The sequence below is a fragment of the Fistularia commersonii genome, chromosome 23, assembly GCF_037954325.1.
Source record: "Fistularia commersonii isolate RoL2024-O1a breed Wild chromosome 23, RoL_Fcom_v1.0, whole genome shotgun sequence".
Taxonomy (NCBI): domain Eukaryota; kingdom Metazoa; phylum Chordata; class Actinopteri; order Syngnathiformes; family Fistulariidae; genus Fistularia; species Fistularia commersonii.
Window position 1 is genome coordinate 6598639 of NC_141306.1, and position 18083 is coordinate 6616721.

Sequence of the window (18083 nt, forward strand, 5' to 3'; positions counted from 1 at the left end):
TCACCATCCAAACATTCACACACACCCAACAACGCTGGTGGGTTTGCTCCACCTACTTGGTCTCAGTCTCAATTTTAATTGTGTCCATAAAGTGTGTGTGTGTGTGTGTGTGTGTGTGTGTGTGTGTGTGTGTGTGTGTGTGTGTGTGTGTGTGTGTGTGTGTGTGAGTATGAGTGTATGTGTGTGCGTGCGTGTCTTTGTGTTCGTGTGTGAGAAAGAGACACTGCACCAGTATGGACACATGGAGAAATGCAACACAGCCTCAAAGTGCTGGCAATTTTACAATTATCACTGCAACAGTAACAAACATATTTCAAGAGAGGATTACAGAGTGCGCAAGATACAACAGTAAGAGGTCAGCATTTTGAGAGAAAACAAACAAACAAAAAAACAAACATATTTTCAATATTTTCACTATTCGAAAACTAAAGCCATACAAACTGAAAAAATAACAAACTTGACATACGCAGTAAGAAATAGTCCTGTTGTCGATCAGAGCTATCTGTGTTTAGATTTCGTCTCCATTTTGAAAGGGGACGTGAATAGAAACTGCACTTTCATCTTTATAGTCATAATAGTTTTAGGTTCTCTAGTATGATGAAGGTAATGTTTACAGAGCCCATCTGTCTGAAGGCTGATTTTTTTTTTTTTTTTTTTTTTTTTTTTTTGGTGTGTGCACGTTTATGCAAATCTGTTCAAAATTCCCCTGTTTACTAAGCACGCTGTGATCCAGTCAAGTCTTTCAGACCAACTAACGTTTCATTCGGTTTTAGTTTTCAAGTCTAAGCAGTTGAAATCTTCATTTGTGGAAAAAAAGGCTGTATACACACACACGCACACACACACACGCACACACACATCTAACAGTCCCTGCATTTATATATAATAGCTTAAGTCTGGCCACGAGAATGTGTGTAAGCATGTCTCACATTTCTGCTTTGTGTGTGCACAATATTAGGCATACCATGAATGTGTATGCACTTGTGTGTAAATGCAAAGTACGTTAATATGCATATCATGTAAATGTGTGTGCTATAGTAAGTTCACATGTCCCAGTGTATGCTCAATCAGTGTGTCTACACCTGTGACTGAGAGGGCATATTCAGATGGAATCACCTCCACTCCCCAGCAGATCACCAGGCAACAAAGCAGCAGGGCTGTCCAGTTGATGCCTTTCCTCCAGCGGAGGTGCCCCCCACAGGCCGCTGGGGTATCCTGCAGTCATGCCGCCCCACAGTCCAGACCTCGCAGGTTCTACACCTCCAACATTTCCATCCCCTGCTGCCCCATTAGTGCTCCACTGGGAATATATTCCCAGCCCAGGTCCTTTGGCTGAAGAAGTTTCTATAGAACTCCCTGTACCATCAAGACTCTGCCAGCCAGAACCTGGGGACCTTACACTGCCGAGAACTGCCGTTCCACTGTCACCTCCTCTACCGCCACTTCCATCGGACGTGCCCACCACTGCTCTCTCACTTCCCGGAGAGCTACCCCGACTACTGGCCACACCAGTGCCCGCTCCAGCTGAACCCTGTAATCCACCAGCTACGCCCCCAACAGAACCAGCCCCCTCTACTTCTCCTGCGTGGCATTGTGCAAAATAACGAACAACTTCTTCTTCGCTCAGAAACTCTGCCAGGATTGTGGTGTTACCAAGCACACACCTAAGAAAGAGATGGAAAACAATATTGTTTAGATCAAGAGAAACACAATGAAAGGTTACAGAGAACAGTTCAGAGCAGATTCTTCTTATCCAGTCAAGATTCCAATAAAGAAATATACCATAATTACATTTTCATGGAAAGAAAAATCAATTTCAGTGATGGGAAAGTAGCAGCTTAAGGATTTTGAGAAAGGTTAAAAATAGCTGGTTTCAATGAAAAACAATGCAACAATGATTAGTGTATCTTAATGTGTGTGTGTGTGTGTGTGGAAGACATATTCGAGAAAGGTGTCAGAGCTTAACCTACATGTGCAGTGCACACTGGGCTTTGGCTGCTTCCTGTCGACTGTTATAGCGAATCAAAGCGCTGCCTTGGGTCAGGCCAAGGTGGAAGGTTAGTAGGGGACCGTGCTGCACGCAGATAGTCCTAAGTGTGGAGCCGTCGATCTGTAGAAGAAGAAGAAAACATGTCAGTGTTGTGTGTTTCTGTGTGTGAGGTAATTGACCGCAGTGATTTGGATCAGGGTAGGGAATATAAAACCTCAACTATTAGTAAGAAAAAGCTGTACAATACTGAAAAAAGAAGAGATAATTCAAATAATCAAACTACCCTTATAACTTTACATTTTAACAAACATTTTAAACAGCTGTGGAAACTGCGTGTCGCATTCTGTCTGTGGACTCCCATCTTAAGCTGTCAGCTGCTCTTTACCTGAGGTGTCAGGTTGCTCAGCAGCAGCCAGCAGCTGCTTCCAAAGGGAGCATCATCACTCCAAGCTGAGCCTGCAGAGGACGTAGGAGACCAGCAGAAAGGAAAACAAGGATAAACCAGCGAGTGGAAGGATATGGTAGAATAGAAACAGAAGGACAACTATCACTCCAGCTTTTTATAATAAAATAGTAGTCCGACAAGCCATCATATCGGGCTTCAAAGAATGCTAATATTCATAAGGTCATGAGGAGTTATACAGCTTAAAATCTTAGTGTGAATATTACCTGGCCCGAATCTCGACTCCAAGTTAGCCCCGCCCCCTCCCCAGCCCCGGGCTGAGCGTGAGCCTCCACTGTCCCACGGAGAGGGTGAGGTCTGCTTCTGATTGGTCAGGCCAGGAGGGGGTCGTGGCAGCTGTGAACTGTTGCGATTGGTCTTCCAAAACTTGCTTTGTCCGATGGGCTCTGGGGGCCAGCTGGGCTTGTACTCGGAGTACTTTCCTGAGGAGGAAATGGGGAGGAGGGGAAAACGGGGAAAATAAGCTCTGACAAACTAACCTCTGGCGTCTTTGAAGAAAAGGGCTAGACTTCCAAATACAGCTGTACTCATAGAAGCAACAACAACAAAACAGAAATGCATCAAGAATAAAGATACAAAGTAGTCAGATGTCAAACCTGTGCTGTGTGCATTGCTGAGGGAACTGTCTGAGGCACTGTAGGGCCAGGCACCAGGTGAAGGCAGCAAGGTGTTGGGGGAAGGATTTGGCCCTGGAAAACAAGAATAAAGTATTTGGACGCAATGTCATGTGCTGAACAAGTCCAGGCAACCAACGCAAAACGTTGATATGTTTGGCACTCTTGACTCAGAAAACCAAGGTAACACAATATTTTGGGGCAAAAAGGAGTGAAAGGATTGTTTATTCTGTTACATTTGACTGTTTTAACTTTAGATTGAACAGGAATAGAAATAACAGGTCATCATTTAGTGTGTTAAAGGTTATTGTATTTTCATTCTCCTTGTAAAACATGCACTCTTCAAAAGTAAAGTTACATATTTCTTGCTCTGCTGTGAACCCCACAGGAGATAGAGGGATTTTCAAGGAAATTCATTGTACCATGATCATATTAACCGCAAGATAAATCCATTAGGATTAAATGAAAAAAGATTTTTCAGCCTTTCAGCTTGAAGCTCTTGTAGATTACAATAATGAGTCATTGTAATATACTTTTATCAGGTATAACATGAACTATTTATAGAAATATATAAAGGTTGGGCCCTATGGTGGAAGCTACCCAAAACATTAGCAATAGCCATGAAAACATCTTTTTTTTTTAAATTTAGATACCTGGATTGGCTCGCAATAATTGGTGGTCAGAGTCATTGAGGTTCGTGGGTCCTGGGGAGCCAAGAACACTACTGGGGGTGATGTAGGGGTCAGATTCTGGGTCACCGCTATTCTGCATTCCCTTCCATGGCACACCAGGCTGGAATTCTATTGATGAAAAGACAAACCCATTGATTAAAATGACATGCTGTAATGCTATCACCAAATTGTAATAAGACAGAAGTAAGTGACTGTTAAAATGTTGGGACTCTATTACAGGGAAACTTTAATGAATAAAACAGCTTCTTGAGAAGTAAAGAATTCGTCAGTGTGTTCATACAACACTCACAAACAGTAACTGCAGGTTGACACTGGCCTCATTGTCATTATTGCATCCTTCATAATTAGGACTTTATTACATTTTATTATGATCTACTGCCCGTGATGACAAGCATGAGATAAAGAGTGACAAATACGCACCTGGTGGCCAGCTGGATGTAGTAGGTTTGTTCCCCATTTTACTCCCGGGGGTTCGGTGCCAGGTTTCAGCAGAGCCTTCGCCGCTCAGCATTTCATACTGGGGGTGGGGGGATCCTCCTCTCCCCTTCATCACATTAGGTACGGGGCCTTGGGGAATCGACGACAAGTAAGAAATCAGGTCAGACAGATTGACATGATCATGTTTCCTATCTCTAATTCACAGAGGCTCATTAAGATAAACTGTGAATGAGGGCAAGTTTACACCATACTGACAACAGCTTGGGAGGTGTGCAAATCTCAAAACCATCTGTTGACCCACCATTCTTATGCAATACTGTGTCAGGAGGAGATGGTGCAGGGGAATGTCCCTCCATCATCCATCTGAAGCGAGACTGCTGTCCTCCTGTGTCCCTTATCCCTCCCATGATGGGAGGCATGTCCATTGCTGACAGGTTACCACCGGGGCCAAGGCCTGATGTGAAGAACAGAGAAAAAGCATTGCAAAATAGATCATTTTTCATTTCATTGCAAGAGAGCTTACCTTAACATATGTGAATTTACTGTAAAATAACGATTTGTATTTTTCCACTTGATTATTAGTTATAAAACCACTAACGGGACAACCAATCTGACACGGATTGTATTGACAGACGGGTATCTGCAAATGAAACAATATTCATGAGGACATGGGCTGCATTACCCAGGGTGTGCTGTAAAAGGAGAGGAGGCCAGACACATTCTAAAGCTCCCATCACCAGAAAGAAAGATGGACTGCAGTTACAAAAGACTGCAGCTGAGAGGCAGAAAGGATTCTATCTTTCCACAAAGGTCTGACTGTCGAACAATGGAAATCATCAATAAAGCTCGCCCATTTAAACCTCAGATTATATACCTATCATATGTGGCCTTCAAACAAGTGTTGTGTGAGTTTTTGTACCTCATACTAAGCGAGGTAGCAGGGTGTGGCCAAATATAATTTCAAGCATGGATACTAACCAAGCTCACCGTTGCATCTTTTCTATCTGAAAATACTGTGCAATACTGCAATGATAAAAAGTTGCACTTTTTTTTTTTTTTTTTAAATTGGTGATAACTATAAACCAAATTGCAGAAAGTGAAAACCAGTAAATTACAAGTATCTGCACTCAAACTGCTGTTTCACAGCTCGGATTAAACTCATTACTTTCCAGTAGCACAGAGATAACGCACTGTAGTGTTGTGTCTACTGGGCATGAGTAATAGCAATTTCTATAGCAGGCTAATAAAATGATTTTCTAGGTCTAGGCCTAGGGATCTGGGGGGCAGCGGATGAGACTGCATTCACACATTAGGAATGGAATTCCCAAATAGCTCTGCTAGGCCAAGGAGCACACAAAACATACCCAGATGGTCCATTTCTTACTGTTATCGAAAAAAGGGGAATAAATCAAGTGAATACATGCCTGCCACTGAAAGAAAGACAATATTTGTGATATCAAACACCAGATGGTGTTGAGGGACTGGTAAAGCAACAGCTCATACAATGGTAAAATGCTTGTTTTTGGTAGAAATGACATGGTTTTTCTTGACCCAGCGAGACAAAAACATGTTACAAAACAAGACTTCTATTAGTGTAGATGTGCAGGATCAGTTCTATCGCTCCAGTTGATGGGTTTCTGCTGACTTCTTGTTCCCAGATACTCAGCGACATTTTCCCTGTTCATCTATGCAAAGAAAGAGTGCTAATGCTTAATGGAGTTTCTACTGTGTTTTTGCATTTTTGCTTCCATTAATCATCACAACGAGACAATGGAGATAAAACCATTTCTATATAGCAGGAAATATTGTTGTCACTTTTTGCATTGGCACACACTTCCTTCACTGATGTATGTGATGTTGGTCACTGATCGAAAAAGCTCTAATACAGTATGTTTTGCTGACTTATGAAGCAGCTGTAGATGAACAACATTAGGTTTGCTGCAATTAGCCATCTGCCCAACGGCATGTTGACTCAGCTCCTTTCCACTTCATGTACACAAAGCCAGAGTTTTATCAGACATTTTACAAACAGAGGAGGCCCAGTTGAGGGAAAGTTCAAGCTAGTTGTTTACTGGTATTTTGTAGGGGCATCCCCTTCTCCTTTTAGTTAATGGTGACGGTCAAACAAATTGAGGAGCACCATCCCGCCCTGCAGCAGGATGACCAGCTTACAACAGGGAGCCAACCTCCGAAGACCAGCAGATAGTAAATTGTCATTTTTTTAAAAAGTTTACTGAAACATCCACAGTGGAAACATCTGAATTCTGAGGAGACTGAGATGGAAATTCACAGCAGAAAGACTTAATAAGACATAATATATGATGTTCTTAAATCAATGAATGATTATTTAAGAAAAAAAAAAACAATATGAAAAAATGATTAACGAAAATGATACAATGCTGATTGTGATGATCCAGCAGACTCACCAGAGTACATCCCCTGTTTAGATTGAAGGTCTGGTAAGGGAACCCCCATTCCAGTATGTGGAAAGGGGTCCACCATGGGCTGTTTTGATAGGCCTCTTCCAAGGTGAGAAGGAGAAAGTCTGTGGTTCCCCCCTCCGGCTGTTCCTCCAACACCTCCATGCTGATGTCTTTGCTGCTGCAGAAGCGCCACAATCCTTGCCAGCTGAGAATTAGGGCAAAAAATATAACCCAAAACATGCACAGTGCAGTGATTTAGTGGTCCATGGTAAGATGTTGAGATGAGCAAAATGTATCAGCATTCACAATGCAGTCCCCACAATAATGGGATAAATTCAGGACAAACTGGTGCAGAAGAAGACACAGAAGAAGAAGAGAAGTAGCTCAAGAGAGGGGGGGAGATCAGCTGACAGTGTTCAAACTATACCGCATTCATTTGTATCACAGTGGCACTGTCATTCAAACAAAACTATGAAATAATTATTTGTCAATTTTCTGAAAAAAAAAAAAAAAAAAATAGAGGCCTGCTTTTCAATTCATCAAGCCTATTACATATTCAAAACTTCTAAAAGGGTATGAAAACCTCATGCTTCAATAATGCAGCAGTAGCTTTGCCCATCATAGAAACATTCGCCCTAATTTGAGCAGAGTGTAGTGAATGTAAAACCTTTTTTTTAGGTGAACTTCTATTGACCCAGCACTTGAAAGGAGATAGAGTGTGTGTATGGATACACCCTGCCTTTCTCAGCCAATGTTTACTATGTTGTAGAGTGATGGTGAAATTGTGTGTAGCACAACCATGAAAAAAGGGTTATGGCTCTGAACAAAGTACGCACATTGAGGCTCACCTGCTGCGGGTCTGGCTGCAGCCCCTGAGGCTGAGGGAACCGGAGCTGGTTTTGCAGAAGCTGCTGCTGCTGCTGTTGCTGAAGAAGGAGCTGAAATGCCTGTTGGTTGGTAGAGACACACTGTAAGTTCAAAAGACAGCGAGATATTTTGGAGAATGTCACTGACTGTAACTTTCCTGCAATTACGATTTAATTTGTGATAATCCTTGCTTGGGAGGAGGGGCGCATCACTGCACACGCTGCTGTTAAAAATGCACAACCCTTTGTGCTTTGTGCATTCTATCCTGACGGGTGTCTACAAGGTTGACACTATTCCGTGTGTCTATTTACAGCCTACTAGGTTATTCTACAAAACAAGCTGCATACACCTCTGAAGAAAAATACAATACTGCCCATTTGAAACTAAAATAAAAATATGTCGCACTTCATGCTATTGTTGTGGCGAGATTCCATCCATCTATAGAACAATATACTACACAATGTAAGTTATTTCTGATAGTTCTCATGTGGGGGACACGACAATTCCTCTTTAGTAACAAATCCCACAATATTTCCTACGCAGGTCAGTTCACACATCTGGAAGTAAAACACATAAACCATTAGAAGAACAAGCATTGGGTAGATATTGACAATGAGGTTAGTGACATTAAGCGCAGATACTCTCTAATCAAGCTAAGCTGAACTGCATTTTTGCTGGTGTATTTTAAATTGTACTAATAAAACTGCATAGCCGAAGCATCAGGGAATTTTTCTTATATATTCGTTTATTTTTTTCATTTGAAAGAAGTACTGTAATTCTTTAGGGGTAACTGAGATTCCAAGTGCGGCATTTGGGAGTGTACAGAGGAGAGAAAGTGGGTGAAGTCAGCCGTAATGTGACAGCAGTGAATGTAGCAGTGCAATGAGGGATCGGATTATTTCTCAGCTCAGATTGTTTCTCAGCTCCATCTCCTCAAAACCAAAGATCAGGTCCTTTGTGTTGTTGGTTAGCCCCAACATTAACAACACATAATTCAAGGCTTCCTGAGGGTGGAACAATTTTAAAAAAAGTGGACCGGATATTCTCATTTCAAAGACAAGTTGCTGCTTTGATTCTTTTTTGCTCATCACAATGCTCCGGTTATTTAATATCAAATATATTTAAGTGTGATGAGTCACTCAGTCAATTAGCATTTCGGCACATACCAGATGGAACTGCTGCATGTGGGGGGAAATGTTGCTGAACATTGCTAGCTGCTGTGGGGAAATCGGCGGAGGGAACAATCCTCCACCAATCCCTCCGAAGGCACCGACACCTCCTACTCCTCCAACCACTCCACCTACACTGCCAGCAGGATTGGGCATCTGCTTCAGCACAGGACCCGGCACCTGCATGTCACAGGAATTTATATATGGCTATTGATAGAGAATTTTTGAGCAATAACATCAGTCATGGGGAACAGGTGTATAAAAGGCAGTCACTCTTGGAGTGACAGAATCGATGACCCATTTCCCATTCTAATTAGATATTAAAAGAGCTAGACTTGTTTAGTTTTGTGGGATTGCCTATTCGGTATCTATTGTTTGCGACTCTATGCAGACAGGAAATTCCCATGAACAAAATATTGGATGAGTAGCATCCCAAGATGCAAAATTTGTGAGAGAATTCATTTTTTTATAAATCTTTCATATGGTTAATATGCTTCGAGTAGGATCTGGAAAACTGGAATAATTATATAAACCTTGTTAGTATCGGATATAGCGTGGATTTCACACATTTGTTTACATCTCAATTTTATACTGATAAAATTGAGATGTGTTAAATACTACTGAGTCAAAACAACTGGTGAGCAAACGCTGTGTTATTTCCATCACTACACCATCAGCCAACTCAACAAGTAGTTTGTACCGAGAAAATGGAACGCTCTGATTTATTAAGTGGAGAAAATAGGCATAACCAATAACATCAGAACAAACCTGAGCAGAGAGGAACTGATGAGGCACTTGAGCACGTATACTGTGGGAGGTGTTGAAAGGATGCATGCCGGGCTGGTGAATCCCTCGAGGGGGAGCCATGCCGCCACTACCGCCAATAAACGCTCCTTGGCCCCCCATCTGGACAAGTTACAGTAGACATTATCTCATGACGACTATGCATCACCAATTAGGTTTTCTTATTTTTGTGCTCAGATTTCTACATTGCAGTCTTCATAATTTGGGACTTACTTCCAATATGCGACTCATCATGTCGGCGCTACTATTGACGAATAAAGTTATAACATAATGCTAATGGCGTCTATGGAAATACTGTTAAAAGCCTAAATGTAAGGTAGCGTTATTGCTAATGTAAATGGGCCTACCAAAAGGAATTTTTCTTCTGTCCTATCATCAAAATTCAGTTTAGGATTATATTTAGCCATTTCAGTTCGGGAACCGGCTCATACTTTTTCATTGTACAGCCCCATGTCCACAGAACTTGCTTCTTTGGAGCTCTGCATACGGTAACCTCCACCTCTTGCCCCTCGTCGCATATCTCCATTGTAGTCAGTCATGCCTCTCTTGTCTCCTTCAGGCTTCTTATCAACACTAGGTTCATCGCCCTAAGAAACAATCAAGTTATTAGGAGATCCAGACTTGGCCATAAAAATCCTCACAAACATTGCTGATGGTTTGTGTGTTGTAAATCAATAATTTATTATCAAGCAGAGATATATATAACTGATGTTGCTCCACCAGAGGGCTACTGACATGAAAAAACATCCGTTGTTTTCATATGGCTCGAAACATTTTACAAGTTTATGAATATGCGTCGTACCATAAGACTCATGTGTGAAAATTGCCGAGGCATTGTGTTCATCCAGCTGTCTCCTCCTCCACTCTTTAGGAAGAAAAAATCCAACATTACTCCCAGTCAGATAGCAAACAAGACAAAGATGATGATCAATACAGAAAAGCTGCTAAATCAGTTGCAAATGTGTATTTCCTCTACAAAAGACAAAATAATCTCTGACAGGTATAGCCAGGAGAGATCTATGACCTCAAGGGTTTTAGTATCTAATTTTCCCAACCTTCATGTTGCCTCTCTTTTCTCCATGATTGTGATGCCAGCCTCCAGAATTGAATGAGGAGCTTACTCCGTGAGAGCCTGTGCTATTCCAAGTGCCTCCACCACCACCATCAACTTCCTTGTCACAGCTAGAATGATGAGGGGCTGCTGCAGAGTCCTCTGCCATCTCACCCCAGCTTTTCAATGGCTTGGTGCCTGAATCAAACACGAGACAAAACAGGTCTCTTTACATCCTGGATTCCCCCCACAGACCATCCACTCCATGTGAGGATACAGGACTGAGTTTCTGACATGAGTATCGTCCGTTCTGGTATCTTCCTATTCTCTCTCTAAGCTGCATACTTCTCTCATTCCTCTCCCACAAACCACCTGCCTAATGTCTCTGGCATTGCCTCATCCAGGATGGAAATGACAGGGTTGAATGTCCAGGTCAATGCAGTCTATTATCGCTGAAACTAACCCCAATTAGTATGGGGGTTATTTTACTGTGGAAAATCTAAGAGCTGGCAGTGGTATTTTGTAGGAGCATCCCATCATGGGACAAAAAGAGAATAATCTCATCTGACACTCATTCTAAAAGCTTTCAAAACCTAGAGTGCTTTTGTGATATTTTGAAATTTCCAACGTTTTTCGGTTCTTACCAGGTTTACCAGGGTTGGGTGTTGGTTGTCCCCAGCCGGCTGTTTTACTAGTGTCGTCTGGGTCCCCCCACCTATTTACTGTATCTGTTGCCTGATTCCAGGCAGCTGTACCATTATCCACAGATTGTATCCCACCTCCCCACGTACCTGCACCTGAGGATTTAGGAGTTGAAGACAAAATTAAAACAGCAAGTAAAACGTGCGGTTGGGATGAACAGTCTATAAAGTCAGCAGCTATTACGTTACCTGCAGATGCATTGCCAGTGTTCGTGTCCCTACTGTGCTGCATTCCGTGCTGCCTTCTCAGCAGCTGCTGTGGCTGCGGCGCATGCTGGCCATAGGTTTGGGCAGATGTTGCAATGTTCTTGTCCGCGATGCTAACATTCTTGCTGATGTAGTGGGCTGGGTCACCCCAGGCTGAAGTACCATCATCTATTTCCATTTTGCGACTGATGGACTGAGGGGAGGGTTCCTCCCAACCGCTAGGCTCAGGGGTGTCACCCCCACTACCAGAGATTTTGGGGATTGGACCAGAGATCCAGCCCGAACTTTGGTTCTGACTCTTGGATGGTGGACCGCCACCTCCAAAGTTAGGCCCACTTTTCCACCCTCCTTGTGTGGGTCCTCCGGCTGGCTGCTGGCCCTGTGATTGGTGCTGCTGTGGATTTTGGGCTTTCAATGATGTCCCTTGGTTGTTTGCAATCTGCACTGTTGCTGAGTGGGCCTTGGCACTGCCCCAGTCCTGGTGGGACTTATTTCCAGCCCCACTGGCCCCACTCCATCCTACATACTTGGATCCCACTTCTTCCAAGTTACTCCAGGATGATCGCTCACCGGAGTTGCTTCCACCTCTGCTTTGCCCATCTCTCCACCCACCTCCAGGTATAGAGTCTCTCTGGCCCCAGTCTCCCCCGCCTCCACTCTGTCCTCCCCAACCACCTCCTTCCCCTCTTCCAGTCCCCTTCCATCCCTGCTTTCCTTTATCATCTGGGGCATCTGACCACCCAATACCCTGTTCCTTATTGTCTCTCCTGTTTCCTCTGTGATCACCCCATTGCCGTTCGTCATTGCCCCAGCCTTTGCTCGGCTTTTCAGGGGGACACTCGCCCCAGCCTTGGGCTCCCTTTCCCAGGTTGCCCTCCGTATCGCCTTCCGGCATTCCTGATGTCCTTATAGTACTACCAGAAATGTGAGAACCGCCGTCCCAGTTTTCCCTCAGTGAAGCAGGGCTAGAGCCTGCGCTGGACGCGTGACCGCCAGCCGATGGATTGTTAGTGACTGAACTGGTGTTAGACATGAACCCGGAGCCACAATTGGAGTTGGCTCTGGATGAGAATGCTGAGGAGGAGGAAGTGCTTCTGTCATTTCTGTTTCTGACTCCTTTTATGGTGTCCATGTCCCACGGCACATTCTGACGAATCTTGGTCTGACCCCAGCCAGTGTTCGACAGAACTCGAGGATCAAGATCAGATCGACTCATCATGCTCTGTAAGGCCACTTCAGCAGTGGAGGTTTGGTTCGAGTGGGGGGGCGCGCATGGTGCTTGTTCCTGTTTCTCTCCACTACTGCTGCCTCCTCCACCACTTCCAGCTTGGGACTCTCCTCCATTTGAGGATGAAGAACATCCAGTGCCTTCCCCTTTTTCCCCTTTATCCAGTACCCCGGACAGCTCGTCCCCACTTTCTGTCCCTTTCTGATTGTCCAAAGCTTCTGACACTGTTGCAGACTTTGGTGACGTGGAGTCCTGCAAATCATTTGTGCCTCCACTACTACTGCTGTTGATGATTCCACATGCTCCTCCGCTTCCTATTGCTAAGTTGGTTGAACTTAGACATTCTGTTGTGCTTTCTCCTTCTCCTTCAGAGCTCCTGTCCTCCTGCACTCCCTGAGATACCACTGGGGTAGATGAGCAGACAACATCTTCCTTCCCCCACCCTGCCATGTCCTTCTGGCCACAAACTCCCCACACATTCTCCTCCTGCCCATGAACTCCAGTCCCTCCTCCTCCACATCCATCTGCCTGTAAGGCACCTATACTGGAGTCAGAGGTCACTTCACTCCCATGTCTCCAAGAAGGGGGGTCAGCAGAAGAGGAAGTCAAAGAATCAGAGTGACCACCAGTCTCCTCTACTTCAACATTACTTTTCTTCTCATCAACACCTTCTTGATTTGGTCCAGCTCCACCGCCTGAATCCAGGTGCTGCTGCTGTTGCTGCTCTCCACTCGTGGCTACCTCGGCTGTCTCTGTGTACTGACTCTGGATGCTTGTCTCATTAACAGATGAAGATGGGGGAGTGATAATAAGACTGGGATCGGTGGAAAACAAGGGGGACACAGTGGACGAGTGTGGATGAAGGCTGTCATTGGTCGAAAGTGATGTCCCATCCTGCATTACCTCGGGCAAAGCAGGGTTCACGCTCGGGTCAAAATTGGCAACAGGGTCATCGCTGTCGCCACCCACAGGGCTCTCCTGGGGCCCAGGAAGAAAACAGGAGACTTTGGAATTGTGAAATGTTTCTGATGCCTCCACTGGAGAGGAGGTGGAAGAGCCCCACAAACCACCACTTGTCTCAACACATTCATTCATCAATGATAAAAAGGAACAAGGAGAAGAACGAAGTTGAGAGGGATTGTCCATGTTCCCTGCCCCTCCTTCTCCCTTCTGCTGGATGCTTCTCTCACTCCATGAGGCACTAATGTTGTTGTTTTTACCAGGGCACTCTTCCTCCTGCAACCCTCCATCAGCTTCATCAACCCCATCAGAATTTATTATGGCCCCGCCTTGGATGCTAGGCCCGCCCTCCACGTCAGTCCCATCTACAGTCACCTTCCCACAACCCTGAGAGGAGGACTGGCAGATGGAGCCTGTCCCCCATGTGGAATTTGCATAAACTGAAGTAATAGTAGTGGTAGTAGTACAAGTGGTAGTAGTAGAAGACGACAACAGATCAGTGACACATCCTGAGGATGAGGAGGAGTTGGGGGGTGAAGGAGACGATGAACCCAGGTTGGAATCTGGATGAAATAAACATTGATATTAATTCTACTACATTTAAATAATTTGACAATATAAATACTAACAGAGCATAGCAACCGATGACTGGAGTATTCAGCACAATAAATGTAACTCACTTCTCATGTACAATTCTCTCAGTGTATTTCGTGGATGATGAGTGAGCATAACGACCCCTATGGATTGTATCCCTATTGTTAAATTATCTAAATGCTGGTAAGGAAACGTCAAATTTATCATACGATAAGACTTAAAATCACGGCCAGTGGCTGGTCCAGTTGGCTAAGTGGATGAATTGTTCAACCAGTATCTCGCTGGCTCACATACATTGTCACATGCGGATGACCTTGACTCACACAAACTTAATCCTGAGCCTAAATGCACCACATTCAAATGCATAACATTGCAATGCTGCGTAAGGAAACAGCATGTGCATGCAAGGGTAAACAGGGAAAAAGATGATCCCTGTTGTCCATTACCTGCTTACGGAAAAGGACAGCAAATGTTAAGCTTGAAGAGTAAAGCATGATTTGAATACATTCGTGTCCATGCTCTTAGTTGAAATTGGACACATGAAATACACGATTGGCTTATATCAGATAAAGATCGACATGTGGCATTTGTTATCCATGATGGACCAAGCGCTTAAATTGAGATTTGCTGTTTACGCGAGGGTCAGCTGATGAATCAGCCATGGATGTGTTGTGCTAATCCAGATAAGAAAGAGACCCCTGACCTAAAGGAGTAAACGTAAAACGAAACAAGACTACAGCGGATCTAACATAGCCACTCATCCTCCGTTGACCTACCTGTGGCTCCAGCTGCGTTGGCATTCGGGTTTTCTGCACCCTGTGAGGAGGGTGGTGGGGTGGTTCCACTGCCACTGTCTTCTTGAACCCCTCCAGCACCCTCTCCCCCGACTCCCCCCCCAAGCAGCATGGAAGACAGCAATGGCTGCCCCTTCTTCAGTAGCACTTTATGGTCTGGCTGGCAGCGAAATCTGGGTGGAACTTCTCTGGACATGTAATGCTGTTGCTGGGGGTTTGGGCTCTTGGAGGGGGAGGAGGGCTGTCCGTTGGCCACAGCAGTCCACTGCTTAGCATTGTTCCCACCACCGGGAGGAACTTGTGTGGAAACCCCAGCAGCACCAGGACAGGGGGCTGAGGGGGCGATCGGGCCAGTGCTGCTGGACACAGAACCAGGGGTGCTGTGCTGCTGGCTGGAAGGGGGGTCTGTTGGGTCTGGTACTGGAACGTACATTCAAAGGACATGAATCACCAATGGATCAGTCAAGAGTTGTCAACCAGAATATTAAGACAATGACCAGCTTACTGCACAGTCAAGTTTTGGTAATTACTAGGTGACGCTGACAGTTTATTTGAAGCAAGGCAACCCACCATTAAAATTACTGGAAAAAAAACCCCAACAGTTTGTAAAACTATTGTAAACAGTAAAAGAGAGGGAATGAAATCTGAAGCTAGCAAATAAATCAATATAATTACCTTTGATTTTCTGCTCTGGCACCTGCAAGACCATGAGCAAGGGAGTAAAATAAAAAGTTAAGTTACCATAAAAAGAGTTTTTTTCATTTTGGAAAAATAAAAAAAGCATAAATTTCAATAAATTACTTTTCTAATAAAGCAAATACACAGGTTGATTCTGGGATATGAGAAATTGCTCACCGATTGATAGGTCTCCCTTTTCCTTTTATCCTCTTTGTTCTTTTTCTTGTCTTCCATGAACTACTGTTCCCTTTTTGGATTCCCCTGTCTGTGGGGAGAAATAAAATACATTGAGTCATTTATTTGGCACCTCACACAAGATGGGAGGAAATTAACTTGACAAAATCATAGCTTTTTTGAAGTACTTGATATACAAAAACTCAATCTGAAAATATGTGGATTTTAAAGAGTTTGACAAAGTGCTTCCTAAACCTCAGTGTCCTTTGAGGACAGACATAATTTAAACACTAATTTTAAACATTTGCCCTAAAGGTTCCATGCACATGAAGAACATTTTAATGTGTTTGACAATTAGATATCTAACAATGTGTTTCCATTCTGCTTTGCTAATACAGGACTGTCTCAGAAAATTAGAATATTGTGATAAAATTCTTTATGTTCTGTAATGCAATTAACAAAACAAAAACTATTTTTTCATGATATTCTAATATTTTGAGATAGGATTTTTGAGTTTTCTTTAGATGTAAGCCATAATCAGCAATATCAAAATAATAAAAGGCTTGCAATATTTCAGTTGATTTGTAATGAATCCAGAATGTATGATATTTTTGTTTTTGTAATAAAGAAGATAAAGAACCTTATCACAATATTCTAATTTTCTGAGACAGTCCTGTAAATGCAACCACGTCTTCAACCAGGAATCACATCTTTCTCAAACAGCATGACTCCTCAGAGAGTGTATACAAGTCATTAGACAAACGTAGGTTCCTCAGTGGAACTCGTAGTAAAGGCGGTAATGTTAAATAGCGAAGGACAGCCTGCAGACCAGCCTCTAAATACATTATTCATCAACCAGTGAACCCTTTGAAAGGCGCCATCAAACTTGCCAGCATTCATTTACAGCAAGGATGATTAAACACATTTATGACATAACAACTCTAGCTCATAGAAGCCCCTCAAACCAAACCTCCCTCCCACCCTGCCAAGGGGGGGGACACTGTCCACGCAATGGACAATCGATAAACTTGTAAGAATTCATGCAGTGCTAAGAATGGACCTGGTGATTCTGTTAGCTGCAGCCACATAGTGTTAGACGTAAACAACCCCTACGCGTGCGTGCGTGTGTGTCTGTGTGTGTGTGTGTGTGTGTGTGTGTGTGTGTGTGTGTGTGTGTAGTTACATCACGGGTGAGGGTCTCGTCTGTGGAACCCCGAAGGGGCGACAGGAAGAGGCTGGAAGTGTGTGAGGATCCAGCTGATCACCAGCCAGTCACCTGAAGGTCCGGGAGCTCACGAAGCGAGGTGTCTTCTCCGTGTGTGCGCAGAACCAACAGAACCAGGATGCAGCGACGTGCACGCAGCGGGCACGGCTCATCGTACCAGCCCCTTGTTTACCAACAAAGCACAGATTAGCACAGCTGACAATGAGATCGGGAGCGAACCGCGCACGGATCTGCGCGGGCACGAATCGGAACGGATCGCCGGTTCGGTCCAGTAACAGGTCCATTGGGTCTTATTTACCCAACTTCGGTGACGTTTACTCGGCGTTACGAGTTATCGCCCCCCTCCCTCCCTCCCCCCCTCGGAACCCGAACGTTACACCTGCATGCCAGCGGGGGCAACATACACGGATAATCTGCCAAACAAAACGTGGAAGTTTCTGGATAATATCGCGTGATTCGTAATACCCACCTCGTGAATTCCACACGACATAAAAGTGCTTTCGTGCAAAAAAAAGAGAAAGGGTGAAAAAAAGAAAAAAAAAAGCTGGCAGACCTGTCGCTAGCAAGCGAGCTAGCAAGGTACCTAGCTTAGCGTGCTAGTTCTTCGAGGCTTCCAAGGCTAAGTTGATTAAGAAATGACATCACCGAAAGGCGAAATGTAAAATCGTAGAAAAAACAGAGATCGGTGTAATCGATATCCTTTTTGCGCGACAGTAATTTTTCGAACTGTAAACAAAACATACGTGAACCCTTGATAGCTGTCAGACGCCGTGCTACCGTTTAGTTTACGATCCGGCCATTTTGCTTCTGTGTGCAGGTTTTAGACAGCATATGATTTCAGCAGGCTTGTTGATCGGAGAGGGGAGGAGGAACAGGCCGCGGTACCGACACTGACCGAGGGGGGGCGAAACAAAGTTTACAACGGTAACTTTCCAAGAACTCAAAACATGAGCTTTGGGAACTCAAATATGAAGGTTACACTGTATAAAAAAAGACTAAATTTTTGCACAT

General features: G+C 44.1%; 1 protein-coding gene across 7 annotated transcripts; it reads right to left on the bottom strand.

Moving 5' to 3' along the window:
- Positions 1–705: 705 nt before the first annotated feature.
- Positions 706–17883, bottom strand: LOC147220814 (trinucleotide repeat-containing gene 6B protein-like). 7 transcript variants are annotated; one of them, XM_086170178.1, is made up of 22 exons: positions 17816–17883; positions 17031–17235; positions 15851–15938; positions 15671–15692; positions 14978–15415; positions 11402–14170; positions 11156–11308; positions 10516–10709; positions 10263–10325; positions 9892–10047; positions 9425–9562; positions 8654–8836; positions 7457–7567; positions 6624–6825; positions 4499–4651; positions 4180–4326; positions 3721–3867; positions 3050–3142; positions 2660–2875; positions 2376–2446; positions 1971–2110; positions 706–1664 (listed from the first exon to the last, which is right to left on the bottom strand). In XM_086170178.1, the coding sequence occupies exons 3-22, from the start codon at positions 15905–15907 to the stop codon at positions 1103–1105; spliced, it is 6015 nt and encodes a 2004-aa protein (XP_086026304.1). In that variant the 5' UTR covers positions 15908–15938; positions 17031–17235; positions 17816–17883; the 3' UTR covers positions 706–1102. The 7 variants fall into 7 exon arrangements, with proteins under 7 accessions (XP_086026304.1, XP_086026305.1, XP_086026303.1 ...); XM_086170179.1 differs by having other exon boundaries at positions 17124–17235; positions 17542–17869; XM_086170177.1 differs by having other exon boundaries at positions 17542–17869.
- Positions 17884–18083: the final 200 nt, after the last annotated feature.